Genomic DNA, 17,405 nt, shown 5'->3' with positions numbered 1-17,405 from the left:
GGGGAATAATGTACCACTAGGGAGGAAGATGGAGGGGTGTCCTGGGGACCAGGACTGTTGCTGGGTTTGCTCGTTATTCTCAGAAACAACCCTAGGCAGCGCGGTCATCCCCGCAGAGGAGGAAACTGATCTTGCTAGAGTTTCATCACCCATCCTTCCCTCAGCAATCCCCTAGGACCACCTCGGCATCAGGCTCAGTGTTAGGCACTGGGCACACAGCAGTCAGCCAGGAAGACCTGATCTCCACCTTCACGGACCACACATCCCACAGAGGAAGGCAGGCAGTAGGCAGAGAAAAACCCAAGAAAGTGTAATAAAGGGAGAGGCACAGAGAAGTTTCATATCCCTGAGGCAAGATGCACCTGCTGACTGACTGCCGATGGGGTGAGGGCAAGGGTCAGACTTGGAGGCTGAAGAGGGTGACCGGCTCATCCCAGCTTTCCCAGGGCTACCCAGGCTTTAGCACTGGGATCTCATGTGCCGGGAGCTTTCTCACTCGCAGGCAAACCAGGACAACTGGTCACCCGAGAGCTGGATGCCAGCAGGGCTGAGATCTCCCTGAGGTTAAGGCCCTGGCTCTTTCTCTCACCACACTGACGTTCAGAGGTTTGCTGCCGCCCTCCCCATGGTGGTGACCGATCACTGCCACACTGCGGGGAATCAGGCAAGGCTGGGGAGAGCTGGCTGGGATCATCCTTTACCAAGTGTCTGCTGCAGCCCCAAGTCTTGAGGCTGTTCTTTTTCCCTCTGACTTGGACAAAAGACTCTGCATTAAACAGGAATGTCCAGGGAGAGAATGGTTTCAGACGAACCTATGATGAGGCATGTGGCAGCCCCAGCTCCGCAGGTGGGACAGAGCTGGTGCCTCAGCAATGGTGGTTTTTACAATGTCCCTAAGTTCAAGTGTCCAGGAGTATGGCCCTTCACCCGTACCAGCCAGGCCAGGCTTCTCCCGGAGCTTCCTAGCTGCCCTTCCAGCTTCTCTCCTCTCTTGAGTCGCCCGGCTCCCTCCTGCCAGAGATGTCATTCTGGGGTCACATCTGATGAGGTAAAGGGCCCCACTGAGGAATGTGGAACAGGGTAACACCAGACATTTTCTCAGCTTGGTGCTGAGCATGTGCGAACCCATGACTGGTCTCCACCTCAATTCCAGCCTCTCCATTATCCCTGCCCACTACCATCTAGTCAAACTAGACTGATAGCTCCTTGCATTCCCCCTCTACTTTCTGGTCTCCATGTTTTTGTTTTTTGTTGTTTTGTTGTTGTTATTCTGTATTTTGTCTGACATGTCCTTTTCCACCCATTTAGTCCCTGCCTAGAAAAATCCAATCCATCCTGTAAGACGTGGTCAGTTCTCACTCCCTCCCCAAGGTCTCTGCCCCCACACCAGCACCAAGCCCCTCGCCTACGTTACATCAGTCAATCCTTACTTACAACAGCCTCTGAAGCAGGCAAGATTGCGATCGTCCTCATTTGGTTGATAAGGAAACTGAATGTTGAAAACAACTGACTTGCTCAAGACAGAAAGCCTAGTCAAGAGAGGAGCATGATGCAAAATCAGATTCAGTTTTCTCAACGCCTATGAACTTAATCACTCCCGTCTCCAGCTTCCCTGTCCCCAGCATGCAGCTCAAACTCCTGGTTAATACTCATCATAGTTTGCCTTGAGTTCTAGCAGTTTTAGTATCAACCAGAAAGTCCTTCGAGGGCAAGAACTTGATGTCCATTTTTGCATTTTGTTCATAAAAGGTGTTTCTGAAATGTGTTTTGATGGACCCATCAGGGCAGGAGAACAGGAGTACTGAAAGACAGTCAAGGGGAACAACTCCAGCTTGATAAAGGGGCCATGAAAAACTCAATGGGGCAAGGAAGGAATATTGGTTAAATGCTATTAGACAACAAGCTTTCCATGAGCAGAAAAAACAAAACAAAACAAAACCGAAAAACAAACCCCCCCAAAAAACAAAAATAACACACGCACAAAATGAAAAATGCAAATTTGTTTACACTATATACACAGAAATAAATTCCACATGGATTATTCTTTATTTGTTCATCAAACATTCATTGAACACCTACTATACACCAGTGACTGTTCCAGATGTTAGGAGTCTAGCCAAGAGCAAAACAGAGAAAAGCCACTGCCCTTGTGGAGCTTACATTCTAGTGGGGGCAAGCAGACAACAAACAAGTAAGTGAAACAGAGAAATGCAGTATATCTATTCTAGGATGTAAGTGTATGGAGGAAAACAGTAAGAGAAGATAAAGGCTATGAGTGTGGTAGGGGTTGTAACTAAACCATAAAGACGAAAAACAAAACTCTAAAACGATCACGAAGATATCCTGATGGCACAGATGAATGGATAAAGAAGATGTGGTGTATATACACACACACACACACACACACACACACATATATATATACATACAAACAATAGAATATTATGCAGCCATCAAAAGAAATGAAAACTTGCCATTTGTGACGACATGGATGGAACTACAGAGCATTATGCTAAGTGAAATAACTCAATCAGAAAAAGACAATTATCATATGATCTCCAGGATATGAGGAAGTTGAGAGGCAATGTGGGGGTTTGGGGAGTAGTGAAGGAAAAAATGAAACAAAATGGGATTGGGAGGGAGACAAACCATAAGAGACTCAATCTCATAAAAACAAACTGAGGGTTGCTGGAGGAGGGAGGGTAGGGAGAGGATGGTTGGGTTATGGACATTGGGGAGGGTATGTGCTATGGTGAGTGCTGTGAAGTGTATAAACCTGGCGATTCACAGACCTGTACCCCTGGGGTTTATAATACATTATATGTTAATTTAAAAATGTATATATATGTATATATATATATATATATAGATATATATATATATACATTATGATGTATATATACATTATATATATACTATATATATATATAGAGAGAGAGAGAGAGAGAGAGATGGCAAACAAACAAGACCCAAGACATAGCACCAAAGCATTAGCCAGTTTATGTAAAATGTGTGCCTTACACAAGATACCATAAACAAAGAAACACATTGGCTGGGAGAAGAAACACTATGACAAATGATCAGTATCGCAGTATGCAGAGTCCCGACAATTCAGCAGCAGAAGTGATCACCATATGGGAAAGTGCACAAGAGATAGAAACAGCCAGCTCACGAAAGGGGAGGAAGACTGATGAAAGGATGCTTGGCGGCACGCGGAGCCATGAGCAGTAATCCGGCTGGAGCAAATTACAATCAAAACAAAGAGGTACTGTTTCACAGCCGGCTAAAATTATGGTCCAATAGCGCCAAGAGGTGGTGAGGATGTGGGGAAATCCACACTCCCGGTGGGTGGAAGTGGGCACACCCTCCGGAGACCTACTGGGCAGTATCTAATGAAGGGGAAACTGTGCCGACCCAAGGCCCAAGCAGGTCCTCCTCCAGCCACGTTCCCCAATGACAGAAGCAAGGAGACTGCTTGGCATTGTTTGTAAAAGAATAAAAATCTGGAAACAAGTCAAACATCTATCAATAGGACACGTGACGTTACATTAATTCAATGAATATTAGAGATCCATTAAAATAAATAGTGTAGCTCCATAGGCAACAACATCAAAAACAAAAACAAAACTGGGAAAAAGAGTAAGTTGAATGCTATATACAATAAAATCTACTTACTTGGAGATTATAAACAAAGATGGACATACATTTTTAAACATATACATAAGGCTAAATACTGATAATAGGTACATACGTAGGTCGTAAAAACATCAAATCGTGGCCTAGATGGAGACCAAATGGCTTCTCAAGAGGGAGGGAGTGGGGAAGAAGGGAAAAGACCAGAGGAATAAAAAGAACCTCCTTCTACTTTTTTATTTTACTTGGAAAAAATCTGAAATATGCCAAGATATTAACATTTTGGCACTTCTAGAGGAGAGTACCTGGGTCTTTGTTTTTTACTATTCTCTATCATTTTCCATATTGCAATTTTTTTTTTCAAATTAAAAAATACACAAAAATGAGAAGCAAAGAGGGAACACTAGCTTTGGGGCCAAAGATCTTGTTGTGGCCCCAACACCATCATCATTTGCTGAAAGACTGCCAGCTACTTATTATTTAAGAGTCTAAGGTTCAGTTTTCTGTGCCCCCCAACCCCCCCCCAAAAAAAAACCTATGCTATTCATACACCCTGTACAAGGATGAATGTGGGAATGTTGGGTCTAGACACATGGCTGAGAGGCATGAGAAACTTTCAGTAGCCGATAGTGACTTGAACACAAGTGCAACCTCACAAACTCTACAGGTAGAACATAGGCACCCAAGTCTCCAAGAAATATTCCACAGCCAATCGCAAACATTCTCAACAAAGAGAAGGTGAAGTCATTGACATTTACAAAGAAAAGACCTCCTCCCTTAAAAGGACAGTTTATATCCTGAATATATTAATCAGCAGGTGTCATAAAAGAAACCTGCAGTATTTCCATAACAGACAGGGAAAGAAAAGCTTTCCACACACGGCGAGCTTTCTGATACCTTCTTAAAACATCACATTTCAGATAAGGTGTCTAAGATTTTAAAATAAAGAAGTGACTAATACATCAAATATGAAAATTTTAAACTGTAACGTTTTTATTTACTCCAAATAAATTCTGCTTCAAACATCTGAGTAACTCCTCCTTTGGGCGTGGATGTGAGGGGCCAAGGGACAAAACTGTAGCCTTAAGAATCCCAGGCTTCTTTCGCCATCCACTGCCTACTTGCTATCATGGGGCAGAAGCACCTGAATGAGAGACCAAAGACAAATACTGACAGAAACCATTTACCTGCCCCCTCTGCCACGGGGAAGAGGGGGCGGAGACCCACCCAGTGCCTAAGTGACACCCTGCCCCTTAATAAAGCCAGTCCCTCAGCCCAGGCTGCCAGCTCATCAGGCTAACCCACATACTACTACCACCACGGCTGCCGCTGCTACCTCTACCAGTCTTCCGTAACACTGTAAAGTTTTAATGACTGACCAACTCCTGTGGCTTGTCTCAAGATCATCTCTATAAAAATGAAGCAGACATGGAGTATATTTCACTTCAATATATTTCGACCAAATACATTTCTCTTTCCTTCAGACTGACCTCTCCTTTCCACGAAGTTAGCTGAACAGTCTATATGAGCAGAACGCCCATGGAGATACAAAGCAAACCAAACCCGGCCTCAACAAAGAGAATGTTACATTGACTAGCGCTTTGGATCTCCATTCCAAGAGGACACCTGAGGGCCACTACCCACATGCAAATATAACAAAACCACACGGACGCTTGGCCGCTTCCGCGTTACGTGGGGGTGATCTGGTGGGGAACACTTCCTTCCCGGAGCACTCGAGTTCTTCAAGCCCGCGTCCCAGCCTTAGCAGGTATCCTCAGCAGCTTTCCAGAAGGGAGGCTTCCTTTTCCAAGATCTTAGAAACAGCCTCCACCTGGCAGTTCCTGAATTATTTTTTAGTATTATTTTTCACAGCAGCTCTTTGTTTGAGGTCTAGGAACCCAAGCTTCTAAAAATATCCCTTGAGTTCTCAGGAGTCTGCAGCGTGAGGCTGGACAAGTGGTGTCCAGGATGTGTGGTGTTTTCACAAATGAGAGCCCTACATGGTCAAAGTTTCCTTTCCACAGCATGTCCTTCCGTTTTGTTCATCGGCTCATCACAGAGAGACATGCCACCTCTTCCCAGCAGAGGACAAGTGTTCTTCTAATCTTGAACAGTAAAAGGAATTGCTTCCAACCCAGGCTACCATTTTATCATCTTCCAAAGAACCGGAGACTAAATCTGGAGAAGAGCTCGTGTGACATGATCTGGAAACAGGGGAATTGAGTGGATTAGGGTTGTGGGCTCAGTGCTCTGGCTCTGTTCCCTACCCCCCGTTAGTTAAACTATCAGGGATGCTCTGAATCACCTAAACACAGGGAACTGGGCAGAAATGTCCTTTTGTGCGGTACATTTCAGCACACTACCCGGTAGTTTTAAAACGACCTAAGTGCTAACAAGTGGCTGCTCCATTCAAAATGGAATATTCTTGGAATGGAGAAAACGTAAAAAGGTTTTAGCTGTCTTGTGTGTAAATATTCTACTCAAGGGACAGGCGGCTGAGATGGAACAGAGCACGGAGCATAGGAGAGAAGAGAGAAGGGGCGCCTGGGTGGCTCAGTGGGTTAAAGCCTCCGCCTTCAGCTCAGGTCATGATCCCAGGGCCCGGGGATCGAGCCCCACATCGGGCTCTCTGCTCAGCGGGGAGCCTGGTTCCCCCCACCCAACTTTCTGCCTGTCTCTCTGCCTACTTGTGATCTCTGTCAAATAAATAAATAAAATGTTCCAAAAAAAAAAAAAAAAAAGGAGAGTAGCATTACCAAAGATTCCATTTGGCTCATAAGACTCCCAAAGCAGAGAAGGACAGCTGTGTGTGTGTCTGTCAAGAAAGCAACTCAGCTACTTTTGCTTTTAATTCCTTTAACTTGACACAGCAGGATTCCCATCCACCCGTAATGATAATAGTAGCAGCTTGTGTTTATTGGGTAGTTCCTATGCTCTGATGAATATGCTGTAAGTATTTTATGTGCATCATCTCATTTAACTCTTACCAAAAATATCCTCTTGGATGGATAGTGTTATTAACCCCATCTTACAAACAAGAAAACCAACTTTTTGAAGCTTCCACAGCTAATAAACACAGGTCTGATTCTCAAGTCCTTGCTCATATCCATCGTCTCTGCCGCCTCTCACTGTGTACCCTTCAAGGTCTCTAACTGCACTTCTCCTAGGTGTCTAACGCAGGGGGTGCCTGCAAATTCAGGGTCGAGGGGGTAGGTTCTAGGAACTTGAAAAAAGGAGAAGAGAAGTCTTGCTTTGCTGACTGGCTCAAGAAGAGCCAGAAACCAGAAACCCAAACCACAACTCTCGGAAAAGTTACTCCTCACCTGTTCTCTCCAATCTGGGCTGTTTCTCCCCAAAAACTGCTGCATTATGTAAATGGATCTCAAAACAAACAAACCAAAAATAAAACAAAACAAAAAACAAACAAAAAAACCCAAAAGGATAATTAAATACATTCAAGTTCATTTCCTAGGAATTGCCAAACTGTTCTGCTTCATTTTGCACCTGAGAAGCAGCTATCATTTCAACGAAGTCCTGTGTTCTCTTTCTACAGAGGTACGGTGGGGCGTGCCTGGGTGGCTCAGTGGGTTAAACCTCTGCCTTCAGCTTAGGTCATGATCTCAGGGTCCTGGGATCGAAACCCACATCAGGCTCCTTGCTGAGCAGGGAGCCTGCTTCTCCCCTGCCTGCCATTCCCCCAGCTTGTGCTTGCCCTCTCCCTCTCTCATTCATAAATAAATAAATAAATAAATAATAAATAAATAAATAAATAGGCACAGTGGGACCAAGTATAAGGTCTTGTGGATAGACAGAAGGAATTTAAACCATGGCAAGATCTGACACCCATACCCATAAGCATGAGGGAAGGGGATCCCTGAGAACCACTGCTGGTCTCTTTGTCAGTGGCAGGTTCTCAGCTTCCAAGGCCACTAGGCGGACTAGATTTTGTGCCCTTAAGTCTAGTTATTTCACAAGTGTGTGCTACCTACCACCTTGGGGACATCTCTCTAGATGCATCCGGGGAGCCTCTGGGAGGTTTTGTATCTGGACACCACCGGCCAGTATGGCAGGAAGCATGGGCTGTGAAAGCATCCTCTCCCGATGGGGCTGGCAGCAAGTGCTAGATCCCCTGACAAGACCACACGGTCACACACTGGGACCAGCTCTCTGCGTCCCTGCTCATGGTCCTTGCTCAGTGGTCTCCCTGTTTCTCTTTCCTGGAGCCATAACCACTCCAGTCCCAGTCCACCGCCAGCTTTCCAGCTCAGGGACAGCAGCTTGTGAGAGAGGCGGGCTGAACAGATAAACACACAGAGGCCCCGTGTGGGGACCCAAGCCGCTGCTCTACAGATTCAGAGCCCTGCTTCTCCATCCTGGCTGCATACTGGAATCTTGTGCAGCTTAAAATAACAAAAAACAAAAAACAAAAAACCCCAAACCCCTGCCCTGCCCAGCGCCCTCCTTCCACTGCCATCTGCCAGGCCTGGCATGTTTTAGAGCTCCCCGAGTGAGTTGAATGCGCATCCTGGATGGAGAAGCACAAATAGGAAAACCCACTCCTTCCGCCTTTGCACTCATCAAACATCTACATCACAGAGGGGGACAAGTGGAAATGGAAGGGCTTTCTGCAAAAGAAAAGTCTAAAGCCAGAACGGTTTCCTCTGCCACTGTAAGGACACCCGGTGAGAGACATGCTGCTGGAAGAACCACTTTGTCCACGGAGACCGCAATGGGAAACGAGAAGAAGGAGGTGGTAAACTGGAAGGATTCCTGAGGCTGAAGAGGGAGAAGGTCAAGGAGCTCTCTATGAAATTACCATGTAGTCAGCTGAATAATATCACTGCCTATTGGCAAAAATGTGAGATGCTCCCCCTTCTAGAGAGCAAATAGGAATTTGTTTTCTCCTCCAGGTAATTTTCTCCTTGGCAGGAAAGCCGCTTTGGTTGGCAGGGGGCTGCCTGGCGTGAGAGCAGGTGAAGAGGTGTGAATGACCTGCCAGCGGGGCGGAGGGGGCGGGGCGGGGAGACACGAACCTGGCATCAGGCTCCGCCCAGACTTTTGCTCCTCCCCATTTCTGGATTCCCTGGAAGGTAAGCTAAGAATGCAGCCTGACTCAAGACAAAGGATGGCCAATCCCAACCAGACTTTCCAACAGAAGCAGGAAGCCAAAGCGAGAGGAGTCTGGAAGGCAGGTCACATGAGATGGTAAGATCCAGAAGGGCAGGACCACACCTGTCCCGGGCACAGAGGAAGTGCTGGTGCTTATCTGGTGAATCCACAGACCAGTGCATTTCCCCACAGGTGCTATTTTCAGTCCCTCTATATTTTGTGGCAAACCCTTAAATGTATAAAAGGTGCATATATGGGCTCGTTTTGTTGTTTTTTGTTTTGTTTGGGGGTTATTTGTTTCTTTTGTTTGTTTGTTTGTTTTTTTGTCAGAGCCACAACCAGTTAGAAGAATTAGTGATGGGAGGGAGGTAACCAATCCCGGACATTCACCACAAAAGGAGATGTAGTTTGCTAGAAAGATCTAGCCTGCGGGTGTCTGGTCCCACACGTCACATAAGACACTATGCTTCAAACTCGACCCCATAAAAGGTATACCAACCCCTCACTGAGAAGGGCCCATCCTGCACACTGAAAGTCAAGGCCTTATTGGGCCAATGACTGCGAAACGGAGGTCGGCTGGTTTTCATTCATTGTATTATTATTAAGAAACTATGTCCTACTAAAAGTGGAAGGAAATACAGGGGTTAACATTTAAGGATTCCAAGAACCTCAGTAACACCCTTTTTCAGTTTTGAGCTGAAAAAAGCAGCCCATCATTTCAGTAAACAAAGTTTCTTCGTAGACATTATGGCGAAAATGATGCCAGCAGTGGGTGCAGACGGGATCCCCACCTTTGGGAGATGTGACGCTCCACGCACACGAGCTTTCAGACTTCTTGTGCGGGAAGCAAGACCGTCCCTAACGTCTGCCGCACAGAAAGTCTGCCTTTATTTCTAGGTCAAGTTTGTCCCAATATCTGGATCGTGGAAGGTCACAGATAAAAATGAACTTCTCGGGCGCCTGGGTGGCTCAGTGGGTTAGGCCGCTGCCTTCGGCTCAGGTCATGATCTCAGGGTCCTGGGATCGAGTCCCGCATCAGGCTCTCTGCTCAGCAGGGAGCCTGCTTCCCTCTATCTCTCTCTCTCTGTCTGCCTCTCCATCTACTTGTGATCTCTCTGTCAAATAAATAAATAAAATCTTTTAAAAAAAAATGAACTTCTCAAGTCAGACGTCATCAATCTGCTAATTGTGCTGCTTATGCAAAGGAATGATAATGCCAAGATCGCACAGCCCAGTAGACAGTAACACAGACTTTCTATAAAGAGCTTCTAGTGCAAGTCCTAAGGAATGTACGTGTGAGGGAGGGCTACCTTCCCAGGGAAGCCGATATTAGAAATGTTTTCTTCATGTGAAATGAAAAGCTGAAATTTGCCTCTTTGCAAGTGCCACTCAGGGCTTGTGGCCTGGCCTTGCCTCGCAATGCTAAACGAGAAAGCAGGGACGCCTGGATGGCTCAGTCAGTTAAGTGGCTGCCTTTGGCTTGGATCATGATCTCAGCATCCTGGGATCGAGTCCCACATCAGGCTGCTCGCTTGGCAGGGAGCCTGCTTCTCCCTCTGCCTCTGCTTGTGCTCTCTCTGACAAATAAATAAATGAAATCTTAAAAAAAATAATAAAATCTCTGGGGAGCCTGGGTGGCTCAGTGGGTTAAAGCTTCTGCCTTCGGCTCAAGTCATGATCCCAGGGTCCTGGGATCAAGCCCCACATCGGGCTCTCTGCTCAGCAGGAAGCCTGCTTCCTCCACTCTCTCTCTCTGCCTGCCTCTCTGCCTACTTGTGATCTCTGTCAAATAAATAAATAAATTCTTTGAAAAAAAAAAAAAAAAAGCATTCTGAGATGTGAACTCAGCTCTCACGCCTCTCCTTGGCCATCTCTTGGCCAAGTCCTTCAGCTGCTCCCTGAATCACTAGAGCTCTCAACTCCTTTCCAACCTGACTCTGCTCTTCCAAATGTGTTTATTGGTCGATGCCCCTTTTCAATGTTTGCAACTTAAAAAAAAAAAGAAAAAAAGAAAAAAATCTCCTCACACCATGGGCTGCGGCAACTGAAAGTGTAAACCATCCTTTTGTGGCGTAAGTTAGCACGGTATGCTGGGAAAACACCTTCCTTCTTATTACTGTTTTAGGTAGTTGTTAAAACTTAGAATAGAAAGTCGCTCTTTTCTTTCTGGTCCCCATGCACTGTGGAAACCCAGCTGGGGGTGGTGCTCAGTCTGATGACGGAGCCACCCTACATTTCAGCCTGCGGTTTCATTCTGGTGACTGTGTCTTCCAGACCCCATCGGCCAGACTTAGAGAAGCTTGTTTGGAAGACAGTGAGTCATAGGTAGAAAAGGCAGGCATGGACAGTGATCTTTATATGCTTCTCTATTTTCATATATTGATTTCCCTTGGCTCCCCTCAAATGGGTTTCTCTGTTTTATTCCAGAAATTAGAAACCAGAGACTCCTAAACCACTTGAAAGTGTCTTTGGAAGAAGGATCTCTGACTTAGGAACCAATCTTCAACCCCAAAACAGAAGCCAAGCGGTACGAGGCTCTAAGATAAAATCTAAGAACAGGGCACACCACCTCACTGTGGTGAGCTAGAAGAAATGCAGGGCTCCACGGTCAAAGGCACATGGGGAAACAGGGACAGCCTTGGCCAGAGTTCCTGTGCGTGAGATTCAGAAGCCGAAAAGCTACTATCTGACAGCCGTCGCCGCCTGAGGTGTTAACTAAGCATAACGAAGCAAGGCTTTTCCTGGGCAAACACGCTCCTGATGCGTAGCCAGTGTTGCTAACTGGGCAGGACCCACCCGCCACTGTGGCTCCTGCCTGGGTGTGCAGTGGGAGTGCAGAGGGTCTCCTTGTTCTTCTGTTCTGCTCTCTGACACTCACAGATGCGCCAGCATAAAACTCACGGGAGTCAGCACGGTATGACTTCATTTCTTATTTAGGCAATGGATTTCACCTAATGTGTATGTTTATCCAACAAGAGAATAATGTATCCCTCCCCAACCTCACAGTCCCCTGACCTTAACCTCGCTCCACTAATATCACCAACATTTTAGAGATTAATAGGCATATTTTAATCCTCTCTTTGTCTGTTACGTGTGTAATTTATCAGTAGGCATGCTTTTAATTTCAATAATTCATTAACAGATAACTTTTCAGAGCAGTGCTTAATATAAGGAAAGTGGTTTTTTTTTTTTCAGTTTTTCCACTGCCAACCAAATGTTTAATTAAATTAGAGCCCTCTCGATGCACAATAGAGAGTTAGACCACAGGGAATTTATAACGTTGTTAGGACTGTTCCTTTTTTTCTATCCGATGTATTAATTGAGCAAGAAAGAGACAAGAATATGTGACTCACTGTACTACAGCGTGGGATTTCTCCTACTGAGCACCACGGGAAAGAGAGACAGATTGTAGTAACACAAGTGAAAGAATTTTTTTTTCCTCTGGTAGAAATATAAATGTTCAACTTACCTGTTTTTTCCATTTAGAAAAACAGACAAGTAAGCTATGTCCGGCACACAGTAAACATGTAACTTGGTCAGATGTCCCACAGACAGACAGAGAGAGAAAGGATGGAGAAGAGAATGAGGGAAGAAGGGAGAGGAGGGAGGAGACAGGGAACAGGGGAAAAGGAGACACCTGTCCACTGAGGAAGGAAAGACGGTGTGGTCCCCGGGAGAGAGGCAGCCAGGTGCAAGGACGTGCAGAGACCTGAGCTAAAGGGAATGTTCCTTATCACACCGGGGGCTCCCCTGAGCTGTAGGCCCGCCCCTGGGGAATCGCAGCCCTCTGAAGTCCAGTGAGCTTATAAAATGCACTTCCAGGCCTTCTTAATTGTGACGATTTGATCTGATTAGAAGGATGATCACCAGTCCCTGGGGATGGGCAGAAGTCGCACATGTGAGGAAATTTCCCTCTGGGCCATGAAGACAGTGGCCTGAGGACCTCCACTCGTGAGCCATGGTGAACTGAGCTGAGACGCAGAGCCAGCTCGAGGGCTGACGGGTCCCCACGACAGGCAGCCGTCCTGGCCCGTGGCCTCTCACAAGGGCTTACCTCCTCAACCATCTGCTTGACTTTCTTCTGCTGACAATGCACCATGTCGTCCAGGTGCCGGATCCGTTCCCGGAGGCTGGCTGACGCCTCCTCCAGCTGCTGATACCTGACACAGGGAGCAGAGTGAGGTGCGGGGCCCTCAACCAGAGCAGCCCCACCAGTGCCGAGGGTCGCGGCGGAAGGGAGCCTCGCCCGGAACAGGAAAGGCTGCTCTGCCACACATGCCTCCTACTCCGTGAGTCTCCCGGGGGGCTCACTACCTGTCAACCACCCACCCCAGGAGGAGTACGGGACTTTTACTCATGTTCCCTCTTGCAAGGTTCACCTTGTATAAGGACAGCAACACTACTTTCCAGGGTCTGAAATGGAATTTGGGGGGCACCACATATAGAATGGGGGGGCTCTCTGTCCGGGGGTTAATATAATACTGTACACTATACATTATACAAGTCAAATGCCTTGATTCGGAAAACAGAGGAGGCGGGAGTCTCTGACTATAACCCGCTATCTGAAATCAAGGGGCCGAGTCCTGGGAAATCTGGAACTCCAGTTGTCTACACACCATTTATTCTGAAAAACTGGGAAACACGGTGAAAGACCTTCTCTGCATCAAAACAAATGGGGCCGCGTCCTAAGACACTTGACATTTTGTCTTAGAACAGCACAAACCACCCTCGGCCTTTGCTCAGTTCGGTGAGACCAAAGGAGCAGCAGACAGACTCTTCAGGGCTTGGGGGCCGCTGGAATGGAGCCTGGGACATGGGGTCTGGTGGTCGGCTTACCCCTCCCCTCTCTGCCAGGCTACGTTAAAGTCTACAGAAGACTGCGAAGCCCGAAGTTGCAGAGAGGAAGGGAAACAGACATTCTGCAGCATGAACCACATGGCAGGCAGTGGGCGCCCCAGCTCCCTCGCAGTTAATGACACCATGAGACCGGCACTCACCGTCACGCCTCCCCTTTAAAAGGAATTCTCACTTTGCAGATAAGTAAGGAATCTTAGCAAAGCTGCAAAGTTAATTAAGCAGCTGGTTCAAACTGCTCAAATCATCCCAACCTCGCTTTCCTTCAGCAGAGGGCGGTGCACAGCCTCTCTGCCTTCTGATTTCCGGGGGAGACCATGCACTACCGCCCCCTCATTTTTGATGCAGATTTTTATATGCCCACAGGCAGGGCACAAGGCCAGGTTTGAGTAAACAATGTCTGGACACACAAAAAAAGGCATTTTAAAATTAGTTTCCATTGCAGTGGTATTTAGTCACAGATGATGTGTGCTCTCATCAACAAGGTGCATCCTGTGGAGTTGAAGGTCATGGAGAACATTTAGAGACTGAACTTTTGCACCCGAGAGAGCCTGCAGGGTGCTTCTCTGCTCTAACAACCAGTCATGGGCTGCAAGATGTGGCTGTGAGCGCCCAGAGAAACTGGCCCCGGGGCAGAAGCTCTGAGCCTGATGTTCAACACGTAAGAGTCTGCAATGGTGATGACCAAGGGAAGGAAAATGCGAGGACCTGCTGAGCCCACGGAAACACAGCACGTCCACCACCCAAGTCCGTTACGCGATAAAGGGCATCCGTCTTACCTTTCCTTGTCAGAGTCCATTATTTCCACTGACATTTCTGTTTCGTGCTCCAGGAGCTGGAGTTGCAGCTGATGACGTTCCTGAAACAGACACCGATATTTGAATCAGTGCACGTAGATCGAGTGATTCCAGCACTCTTGGGGTCAAGTCTACAGAACGCCCCGTGGGGTCTACGCATCCACCCACCAGAGTCCAACCGAAGCTCGAAACTGCCAAAGCTCCTGGTCTGCATTTACAGATGTGTTTATGAATTAGAGACAAATATCCAGGATAAAGCCATTCAAGGTTTCTTTTTATGGGGCAACTGGGTGACTTAGTCGGTTAAGTATCCAACCCTTGGTTTGGGCCTACGTGACGATCTCAAGGTCATGAGATTGAACGCCCCCGTCAGGGCTCCATGCTCAGCTGGGGGTCTGTTTGAGGATTTGCTCTCTGCCTCTGCCTTTCCCCCTGCTTGTGTGCACACTCTCTCTAATAAAAACAAAGAAATCTTTAATAAGTCAATGAATAAGTATCCCATCAACCTAGGTTCAGATATCTTGTGAGAATTTATAGTTCTAGAAAATGAAAATCCATACTCCTCAGCCAGTGGCCTGTGTTATTGCAAAATTCTTGATGAATTTCTGCATCATCAAGAAAAGAATCTCTGGAATTTGGGTAATACCTTATATACTAAGCTGGGTGGTGGTTACAGGTGTAGGTTCACTTGTAAAAGTGTGTTGTGACTGTCAGAATAATGGGTGGCCCCCCAGCGATGGCCACATCCTAAGGCCTGAGACCTGGGCACCTGTGGCCTTACCCAGAAAAAGGAACTTTGCAGATGGGATTAAGTTAAGGGTCTTAACATGGTCAAATGACCCTGGATTATCCAGGGGGCCCTTATTGGCAGGAGGAAGAAGGACTGGAGCCAGGAAGAGACAGAGACTGGAAAATGCTATACTGTTGGCTTTGAAGCTGCCAGCTGGAGCCCAGAGTCAAGGAACGCAGGCAGCCTCTAGAAGTTAGAAAAGCCTAGCAAGGGGCCTGGGTGGTAGTGGGTTGAGCCTCTGCCTTAGGGTCCTGGGATCAAGCCCCGTGTGGGGCTCTCTGCCCAGCTGGGACCCTGCTTCCCCCTCTCTCTCCGCCTGCCTCTCTGCCTACTTGTGATCTCTGTCAAATAAATAAATAAAATCTTCCAAAAAAAAAAAAAAAGCCTAGCAAATGGCCTCTCCTCTAGAGTTTCCAGAAGGAACCCAGCCCTGAGGACACCTTGATTTTAGCACTTCGGATCTCCAGGACCATAGGACAATAAACTGGGGATGTTTTAAGCGACCTACAGTGGTGATTTATTACAGCAGCCATAGGAAACTAGCACATATATCAAGCCGTCCATTAAGATTTGTACCCTTTGATGGGGCACCTGGGTGGCTCAGTGGGTTGAGCCTCTGCCTTCGGCTCAGGTCATGATCTCAGGGTCCTGGGATCGAGTCCCACATTGGGCTCTCTGCTCTGCAGGGAGCCTGCTTCCTCCTCTCTCTCTCTGCTTGCCTCTCTGCCCACTTGTGATCTCTGTCAAATAAATAAAATCTTAAAAAAAAAAAAAAAGATTTGTACCCTTTGCTGTATATATGCAAATTTTAAAGTTTATCCAAAAAGATAATATAAGAATATGGACTATTATTTCCTCGGACAAAGTAGAAAATGTTAATAAAAGTATAGCACCCCATTGGGGAGGGTATGTGCTATGGTGAGTGCTGTGAAGTGTGTAAACCTGGCAATTCACAGACATGTACCCCTGGGGCTAATAATACATTATATGTTAATTAAAAAAAAAAAAAAAGTATAGCACCCAGGGGTACCTGGGTGGCTCAGTCAGCTAAGCGTCTGCCTTCAGCTCAGGTCATGATCCCAGGGTCCTGAGATCGAGTCCCATGCGGGGCTCCCTGCTCAGAGGGGAGTCTGATTCTCCCTCTACCTCTGCCTGCTGCTCTGCCTACTTGTTCTCTCTCTCTCTGCCAAATAAATACATAATAAAACCTTTGGAAAAAAAAAAGTAGCACCTATCATAACCAAAATTGCTCTAGAAATACATTATAGACCTTGGTGTCATAGATTTCCTTCAAATGAAATTTATCAAACCCTGTTCGCTATATCGGGAGATTAATTTACACGAGACCCTCAGTACTCCTGTGCTTCTCATCATTCTCAGAAATTCTCCCAACAAACTCTTCCCGCCAAATTATTGAAAACACGGTCGCTGAAACACTAACTCCCACCACTGCTGAGGCTACAAGCCGCGGTACCCAAGGAACAGGCGGAAGAGATGGAGGAACCGTCCGCTCTCGCAGGAAGAGTATATATTACCACTGATGGATTTAGCCTCATGAGGGATGACCAACTTTCAGTGGGGATCTGTTTTTGTTCTTAAATCTTTCCAACAAAGACACAGCCTTACAGCCCACCTGGGCAGGAGGCTCCCCTGTCCTCGCGTGGTTCGCGGCTGGCTGGAAGACTACAATGGCCCTGAAATAATAGTGATGGACCTTTCAGAGACGAGCACCCCCAGTGGCAGATGCCCCCCAAAACAGCCCTCTAGAGTAGGGAAAGCCCTCACTTCCGGCACACTTTATTTTTTTATTTTATTTTTTTAAAAGATTTTATTTATTTATTTGACAGGCAGAGATGACAAGTAGGCAGAGAGGCAGGCAGAGAGAGAGAAGGAAGCAGGCTCCCCCCTGAGCAGAGAGCCTGATGCGGGGCTTGATCCTAGGACCCTGAGATCATGACCTGAGCCAAAGGCAGAGGCTTTAACCTCCTTAGCCACCCAGGCGCCCCCCGACACACTTTAAAAGTTCGATTTTTTTTCCCTAAATGGAAGTACAACAAAGCTTGAATGCACACTACACAGTAATTTCTTACATTTGTACATGCCTGCAAACACACTGCCCAAGCACAGACTGTCACCTTTTCTGCAGCAGGGTCCCTGAGTGATCACACTCCTTAGGAGATTTTTACTAATCAGGGGGGAAAAAACAGTGTTTCGAAGATCCA

General features: G+C 46.8%; 1 protein-coding gene across 4 annotated transcripts in view; it reads right to left on the bottom strand.

Annotated features, from left to right (window-relative positions):
* Positions 1–17,405, bottom strand: part of LOC111153175 (myocardial zonula adherens protein) — an 89,041-nt gene that overhangs the window by 30,575 nt on the left and 41,061 nt on the right. For 3 of the 4 annotated variants that reach the window (XM_022512004.1, XM_022512006.1, XM_022512005.1), the window contains exons 9-10: positions 14,376–14,455; positions 12,797–12,902 (exon numbers count right to left, since the gene is read on the bottom strand). In XM_022512004.1, the coding sequence (XP_022367712.1) occupies positions 12,797–12,902; positions 14,376–14,455 (186 nt within the window). Of the gene's footprint in view, positions 1–5,067; positions 5,838–12,796; positions 12,903–14,375; positions 14,456–17,405 lie in introns of those variants that run through there. The other variant, XM_022512007.1, reaches the window with a different exon arrangement.

This window comes from Enhydra lutris, unplaced genomic scaffold, assembly GCF_002288905.1.
Source record: "Enhydra lutris kenyoni isolate GAN:26980312 unplaced genomic scaffold, ASM228890v2 scaffoldscaffold31, whole genome shotgun sequence".
Classification (NCBI taxonomy): Eukaryota; Metazoa; Chordata; class Mammalia; order Carnivora; family Mustelidae; genus Enhydra; species Enhydra lutris.
Note: the sequence above shows the minus strand (reverse complement) of the source record. Positions and strands in the feature narration are given on the sequence as shown.